This window comes from Monopterus albus, unplaced genomic scaffold (genome assembly GCF_001952655.1).
Source record: "Monopterus albus unplaced genomic scaffold, M_albus_1.0 scaffold417.1, whole genome shotgun sequence".
Taxonomy (NCBI): domain Eukaryota; kingdom Metazoa; phylum Chordata; class Actinopteri; order Synbranchiformes; family Synbranchidae; genus Monopterus; species Monopterus albus.
In genome coordinates, this window is record NW_018128297.1 from 71,836 (window position 1) to 79,970 (window position 8,135).

Sequence of the window (8,135 nt, forward strand, 5' to 3'; positions counted from 1 at the left end):
CAGGCGCAGGAGTCAAAGTTTTACATGGTGGATTGTGCTGAGTTGCAGTGATACTGGTACTGTGAAGGAAACACTGGAGGAGAGGGGCAGAAAGTCCTCACACTGTAAAAAACAAACAAAACCATAAAATAAATGGTGATATTCTGGCAGCTGGGGCACCAGAAAATTACCACAAAATGACCATAGAATCACAGAAAATTACCATAAAATACAGTAATTTCCCCCAAATTTAAATGCAATATTTTCCCTTTTAGTTCTAAAAACTTTGCGTATTTAAGTTTTTTCATGTTAAAAAAGATACCAACCTTTAAAGCCCAGGAATTTAAAATACTGTGGGTCCAAAGACAACATTTTGAGGGTGGAACGAAAAAAGCATTCAATTAAAATTTGTGAATGATGAATGCAATTGACCATGTACATCAGTCTAGAAACCATGAAATATGTCATGTTATACTTCAAAAATTAGGGGTAGAAATGTTCTGTCAACAAATTACGCTTACTTAAACAGATGTTATTGGTATTAACGACACCATGAGCCCACAAAAGATATGACCAAGGCTCTTCTTGTCTGATGAAACACAGTGTAAATCGTGTTGCTCGTTATGACAGTGCTAGGCAGTATTGTTTCTGAGAATTTGGGGTTTTAATGTTCACAGGAGGCCTCTACACTCTACACATAAACCCTACTAAGGATGATTTTAAAGGTGATTGTCATTCTTATAAAACTATTTTTTTAATTTGACTGCTTAGGTAAAAAAATAAATAAATAAAGGTCAAAATTAGAAGAATAATTGAAAAAATTTGTAAATCGCAAAGAATTATAGACTGGAAATGTGCAGAGTACATTCAGAAAACAGAAGAAACATGAAAGAAATCTGGAAATCTTTTTGGTGATTCAGGGTGTCTATAACATTCACAGCCCTGTTGATCATATGAACATATTTTATGGGCTGCACAAACACTTGTGGTTGCATTTTTAGATGTACTTATCGTTATCAGAGCAAACAAAGCTATTTATTTTTATGGACCAGCTGCGTCTGTGTTGTTGCTGTTACAAGGTTCTGAGTCGAGCAATGTTCTGTTTCTCCAGCAGCTAATAAAGATGATGAACAATTTAAACATTTTCGGGACTTTAACAGACTCTCAACATCCCCCTGCAGGGTAACATGTTTTTCAGTCTGTGACAGATGGGAACTACCTGTTCCCGTCTGTCGTGTATTTCCACATTTCCAATACAGGTCAGCAGAGCATACGTGGGCAGCATTATGCAGCAGGACAGCCTTCAACACCAGCGGCTCACGCTGTCTGCTCAGCAACTGGGGGATTTCCAGTTCTGTGCACCAGCGGGGCAAAGACTAAGTCACTGTGGAGCAGGAACAAATAAGACTGTGACAAAAGTTCAAACTGTTACACACTGTCATGTGATGCAGGCTAATTTGAGCTGAATTTGTTTTTGTTTTTTTTGCCCTTGGAAAGCTGCCTCACCCGCACAGTTACTCAGCAAATAAAGGCCTTTTTTATGGAACAAAGCCTCGACTCTGCCACTCTGCATGACTCAGCATGTTTACATGGGGTTTTCAATCCTGTTTTAGGACGCATAAAAATGATTTTGTCAGCATGACTGGCCTGGTGACACCACCGCCACCTGACTGTCAGACATTCAGCACTGTCAGTCTGCAGCGTGTTGAGGGGAGTGGGTCGGGAGGTCAAGAAGCTGCAGCTGACTGGCAGCTCTGTGTCCAAACCGACTCTGGGTCAGACTCATTACACACAATCACAGCGCTTCAGACCACACAGCACTCTCATCACAGGGCAGTTTGTTAACCATCTGCCTGACAGAGTGTGCTTGTGCATTTTTTCTGAGGACCAGCCCAACTTGTAGACTTCAACAGTGATGGCTTTTTTGTAAAATGAAGAACCTCCCGTCCTAAAAAGGACTGTTTGCGGGTTTGGATGTAGGTTTAGGGTTAAGCTTATAATTAAAGTTGGGTCAAGGGTTAAGCCTTTATGTTATGAGACAAGAGAATTCATTATAGTCTGTTCACAATGTCACATTGTTCCTATTTGGGAACAAAAAGCAGTTTAGACTTTTGATTTTTGGTTAAGTTTAGGATTAAGGTTCAGTGAAGTTTAAACTGGGCCTCAACAAAACAAATGCACTAGAAGTCAACGTAGTTCCCTCTGAAGTGATAAAACAGAGTAAGTGAGTTGTAAAAAGGTCCAAATATGACAGACGTTAACCTCAACAACTTGTTAGTCTTGTTACAGACTCAAAATAATGCAAACACCTGAAATCTTTCCTTATGTTTTCTATCCAAACCTTAGTCAAAAGTTGATTCTGAAACTCGTAAATTATACAGTTCTGTTACAACTTGATGTAATATTACTTCTCTATAGTTCATTTTGTGGTAAAGTCCGGTGTCTTGTGCTGTTATTTGAATAGAACAATGGGCAGGAGATCGACTTCTTGTGTTGTTTTAGGGCCCAGATCTTTGGTGTCTGGATCCAGAGATTGTGAAACAACCTGAGTCAGGATCATCTTTTACGTCCTTTTTTCAGAAAACTGCTGCATTTTCACTTTGATTTACTTGAGTTGTCGTCTTTCTTTTTTACTGGAATTTGTTTGACCTCATTTTAGTTTTAATATAGTTCATTTTAAAGTGAGTCATTTACCTCTGAATTCCTCTTTTTCATTTGTTTCTTATAACTATTTGAATAGTGTCGGTCACTTTTCTCTGCGTTTTTCTTCTCAGGAATGAAAAGCCATTTTGGTAATATTCAAGCCAGAGGGAATAATGATGATTTCGGTGTTTGCGGTTTCTCTGTGACACCACACCTTTCAAAAGCAATAACTAATTTAAATGCCAAGTTAGCAGATTTGTTCCTGACTGACAGTTTGGTATCAGATCACTGTGGAAAGAATCAACTCTAAGATGTTTTGTTTTAGATTTACACATGATTCAACTTCTTAATATATGTTAATAATTCTGCTCTAATTAAGCAAAGATTCTAAGAAAGTCAAAGTCACACAACATGCTTTCAGCTCAGGCCACTGTAATGTAATATTGTAGCATTGGGGGTAGAGAGACCTGGTGGGATCCCCCATGATGCTCTTCTGGGCAGGGTGTATTTAGTTTGGGGTTTACAAGGATTGTTAGTGCAGTTACCTGTGTGTGTGTGTGTGTGTGATAAAAGACAGAAAGGCAAGTTCTGTCTCCGGCGCCATCCTTGAGGTGGCCTACGTTCATCCACCCACCAAAGAAGAAAACATCCCTTGTTCACTTCTCCTTACAAGGTAAAACCTCAGAGGGGCTCTGGACAGAGATGAGGTCATCATTTGAGTCACACTTAACCAGAAAGAAACTGAATGTTATCATGTGTGTAAGTGCACACACACACAGAGTACCATACAGGCACTTGTCTAAAATTAGAGGTTGAATTTAACTGTGTTATTTTTAATTCAAATCCCTGACCCTTGTCTTGGCTCATTTGTCTGAAGCCGCCTGGGGTTGTGACAGTTCCGCCTTCCTCTCTGCTCTCGTGTTGACCCTTGGACCCATGTGTGACGTCTCTTCTGTTTCCAGGGCTGCTGATATTTGGTCTTCTGACTTTTTCCCACTGTTTGCACATCTTGCACCTTCACCATGATAAGAACTTTCACCGGAAGCTTCTTTAAAGCTTCACTGAGAACGATTTGTCACTGCAGCTTTATCGTTCAAGGTCAAAGGGGATCTTTGTGGCAAAACGAGACAAGAAAAACAACAACACAGCACATGAACAGTGAAGATGTGTTCTTCAGATGGGACTGAAACTCCTCCCCTCCCAAAGTGAACCAGCAAGACCTCACAGGAACTGGTGATGTGTTCAGGTACTCCCACTCACAACTCCTGAAGTCAAATATTAGGTTTCTCAGTAGGAAGTTCCCTCAAACAGCCCGAGCAAGTTTTGAATGAAGAGTCAAAGCACAGTGCGCCACCAGAAAGCAGGGTAATAAGCAACATTTGTGTAGTTAGTACATCACCTTCCTGCCTTACTGACGCAGAAACTGAGTTGATGATAACATTCAAGCATCCACTTAAGTCAAACAATGCCAAAGGAATCGGAAGACGTTCCTTTAAAAGGCTCACGAGGTGTTAACGCAGGAAAATTTCACAATACCCGACTTTAGAATCTGGACTGTGACGTGAGTTTCATGCAGAAGTGGAAAACAGCACCATGTTAATATGGCCATATATTTTATCAGCAATGTGTTATAATTTGTTCTTCAGTAATTCAATATACTCTGTCTCAATTTCTGTCCTGCAAAATGACAAAAGAAGGAAACAGTCCCAACAACATCATGACTTAGCCACACTAGAAAATAGGAGGTTTTCCATTCAAGTGTGAATTTCACGTCTGATCTACTGGAGCAATCGGAGGTAAATGCGCCTTGCTCAGGGGGACGTCACTGCACTTACACTTTCTCTGCTGGTCTGGGGATCAAACCTGCAGTTTTCTGATCACAAGCAAGTTTTTATCATAACAGTACAGTATGCCTTAAAAAACAAATAAAGTGTAACACTGGGTAAGAAATGTAACTGTTGACTAAGGTTGAAACATTACAACTTTAGATAAAAAAAATCTTATCCATAATCAAGTTGCAGTCAGCTACAAAATAAACCTTAATACACATACAGCTGATTTCCAGCAGGATGTTGCTGTTCTTGTTTTTATGTCCTTGGTTTTCAGTAAAAAAAACAGTGACAAACCGCAGCAGCCTGTGTGCGGATTTCAGGTCTGTTACACGCAATTAAATAAAGCAATTAGTTTATTTCCAGGGGAACTGGATAGAGTTCAGAGTTCAGCTCTACAAAAATCACAGAGAAACCAAATGAGCTTCTTTGTAACATCTAAGCTGAAATGATACAAGTTCCATTGTGGTAAATTTCTTTCGTAAATTCATGAATCAGTAATTACATAAGAACATAAGCCTCTGATGTGCATTAGTCAGAGCTTTAACAGCATCAACCATTAACCCAGGCAGATGTTTTCCAACAGTGTGGATCTTACGACAGGGGGGCACCCCCTGTTGACACACCCATGTCCTGTTACCTGTTGACTACTCAGCTCGAAGCATCCAAGGAAAACGTTCTCACAAGTACATTTGTAGTTTTGGACAGAGAGAGGAAACAAAACAAAGGAAGTGTGTGAAACTTTTATTATCTGGTCAATAAATTGTAGATGTCATTCAGGACATTAAGCTACAAAAGGCATAAAATAATTGATTGAATACAACCGTTCATATTTTTCCCTGGAATCAGGAAGTACATCAGCAGAACCATCCCCTGATGTTTCCTCATCACCTGACTGTGACAGGTAGACACTCATCCACGGACATAAACTGGAGGAGGGGGATTCACTGTTTCTCTCCACCAGCTGGTTTCTGGGTCATCTCCCCAGGCACCAGAGGTGTCACTGAAACCCAGGCTGTGTTCTTATTTTATCACTAGACTTGTTTGACCAATCATAGGATTTTGAAGTTGATCCTTTCAAACAACAGAACTGAACTGAATCCATCAGCTTGACAGATTTAACATGGGCCAAGTAAAAGATAATGGAGCTCCTGATGGAAACTTGCTATTACCTCCACAGGTGTCAAACCTCACCCACAAACCCTAAACAGCATCACAGTAAACAGAACTTGACCCAGATCTGTCAGGATCTGGGTCAAAGCTGAAGCATATTTCTACTGTGATTACAGGCTCCCAGATGATTTGAAGTACCTGTACTCAAATTTTAAAAAGCTGAAAAGTTTGAATAAGTAGTGTATTAAGAATAATAATAAGAATAAATGCATGATTTGGAGCAAATGAAGGCAGAACCGATGAATCACTGACTCAGACCGGTCACCTCAATCAGGGCCTTCCTCTTGCTCTCTGGGACCAAACTGCCCATTTTCCATATTTTCTCCCACAGATTAGATGAATCTGGTGTGTTAACAAACTGGTACAGTGGAAAAGTCAGAAAACTGTGCAGTTTGTAGCGTGATCTCAGTTTTCTCAGCTTTGGAGAACAGTCTTATAATTAAAGCTGCAATGATCAATTGACTGACAAAATTCACTGGGGACTATTTTGATGATCCAACTTTTTTAAGCAAAATATCAAAATAGTCGCCGTTTCTAGGTTCTTAAAAAAAAGGCTTTTTTTTTTAAATCACATCTTATAAACCACTGATTGAAAAAACAACCTGTAGATTAACTGACAATAAAAACATTGTTAGCTGCAGTATTACCTGTAATTATGACACAAAAAAACTGTAAAATCTTTTCAGCTCTTCTGGAAATCACATTCATACAAATTCAGTAAGAACAAGAAACAAACCAAAACCATCAAACTGAATGAGTTGAGGGAAACACTCTTCTCCCAGTTAAAGGATTTAACTCCAAAGACTGGGAGAAAAAGATTACCAATGGCACTGACTCTTAAAAAAAATGAGTGCTGAGTAAACTAGTGGACGTCATTTGAATTAAACAGGAGACAATAAATGAATGTGTTGGTGTGATATGAAAGGACGAGTACAGGTGGCTCCCACGACAGCTGAACAGCAGTGACACCTACTAGGCCAAACAGGAACTACACTGAAAATGTACAGACTGGTCTCTCAACTGGGTTTTTCAGATCATGTTTAAGTCTTTTAATTTCTGGTGATTTTTTTTGTTGGTTTGTTAATAATGATGATTGATGGTTTGATGCAAAACAAGATTTTGCCGACTGAGAATCCAGCCCTGATGAACTGCAGCAGTGACTACATAATTAACCTTACAAATTGTGAACCCTTCTGACGTGGAAGCCCACAGCCACCGCGCAGACCGAACACACACTCACCGCTGCTGACAAACGAGGGGACAGCCAACTCTGATCCCTCGCTGCACTTTCTGATGGTTTCAGTGTTTCCCCGCTCATTTCCCACATCTCAGGGTAAATTAAAAGATTACCAGGTTTAATACGACTCCAGTTCCCATGATGCTGTGCTCCCAGGGTTTATCACAGGCCCTGCTGCGACTACAAACCCAGTGCAGGTCTCTTTTTCCTCAACTGGTTTAATAATCCATCATGGCGCTTTCCACAGAGGGGACACAGACGCTGCTGTGAATGTTTTGTTGTGCACGTTTTCACCACAAGCTGTAGGATGCTGTGGAGAAAAGTGCCTCAGAGAGAGGATGTGGGATAAACACTACAGAGGTTTGATCTTTTCTGGTTTTCATCCCACACCACTCTTCTTCTGTTCCTGATTGGCTGGTTATTTCTGCAGCTCGTGTGATGTGCTGAAGGTCTCGTAGACATTGGCCGCAAACTCCTTCACCTGGTCGTTCAGCAGCAGGTCCTGCACAGACCAACAGGAAGTTAGAGGGGTGGTCAGCAAAGAAGAGAATGATGCTCCTTTTACAAGACAAACTTTATGGCGTGTTGTGTTTTAGGGGGTTGTTTGGGAGCACAGGTGTCACAGGGGGATCACCCATCAAGTTTTTGTTTGGTGGAGAACATTTATCAGAATCATCTTTATTTGCCAAATATGTTGAACACAGAAGGAATTTGATTCCAGTACAGTGATTACTGATTAAAATAGTTTGTAATTGGAACATATGTTAGATCATGACACAAAGAAAGACCGTTTTAAAAAAGCTAAAACAAACTTCTAGTTTAGTGTTTTAACATTTTTCAAACACACGAGTAGGGCTGCAACTAATAACTAAAACGTTAATCTGCTGATTATTTTCTTGTTTAACTGGTTTGTTCTACAACACATCAGATGTTACTGTGGCGACCTCTGCTGTCTGTCTGAAGCCTGACTTTACCTGAACAAAGTGGCTGGGAGTTTCACTGCAGATGGTGTTGATCTGACCGTTGATGATGGGGATGATCTTGGCCAGCGGCAGACTGACTACAGACAGACTGGGTGCGCGCGCGCACACACACACACACACGTACAGACAGAGGAGTCATGTTGAGGTCAATTTAAACTTCTTGCTGAAATACATTTAAACAAAGAAAAAAATGACTTGTCTAAAAACATTACTTGTGTACACACAGTACTAGAGTATATGCAAATAGTAAACCCATATTCATGCTGCAGAAGTGACTAAATAAAGTTTATT

General features: G+C 40.2%; 1 protein-coding gene across 4 annotated transcripts in view; it reads right to left on the minus strand.

Annotated features, from left to right (window-relative positions):
• Positions 1-6,122: 6,122 nt before the first annotated feature.
• Positions 6,123-8,135, minus strand: part of pex3 (peroxisomal biogenesis factor 3) — a 5,740-nt gene continuing 3,727 nt past the window's right edge. For all 4 annotated transcript variants that reach the window (XM_020586636.1, XM_020586638.1, XM_020586639.1 and 1 more), the window contains exons 11-12: positions 7,836-7,932; positions 6,123-7,363 (exon numbers count right to left, since the gene is read on the minus strand). In XM_020586636.1, coding sequence (XP_020442292.1) covers positions 7,280-7,363; positions 7,836-7,932 — 181 coding nt within the window. In that variant the 3' untranslated portion in view covers positions 6,123-7,279. The remainder of the gene's footprint in view (positions 7,364-7,835; positions 7,933-8,135) is intronic.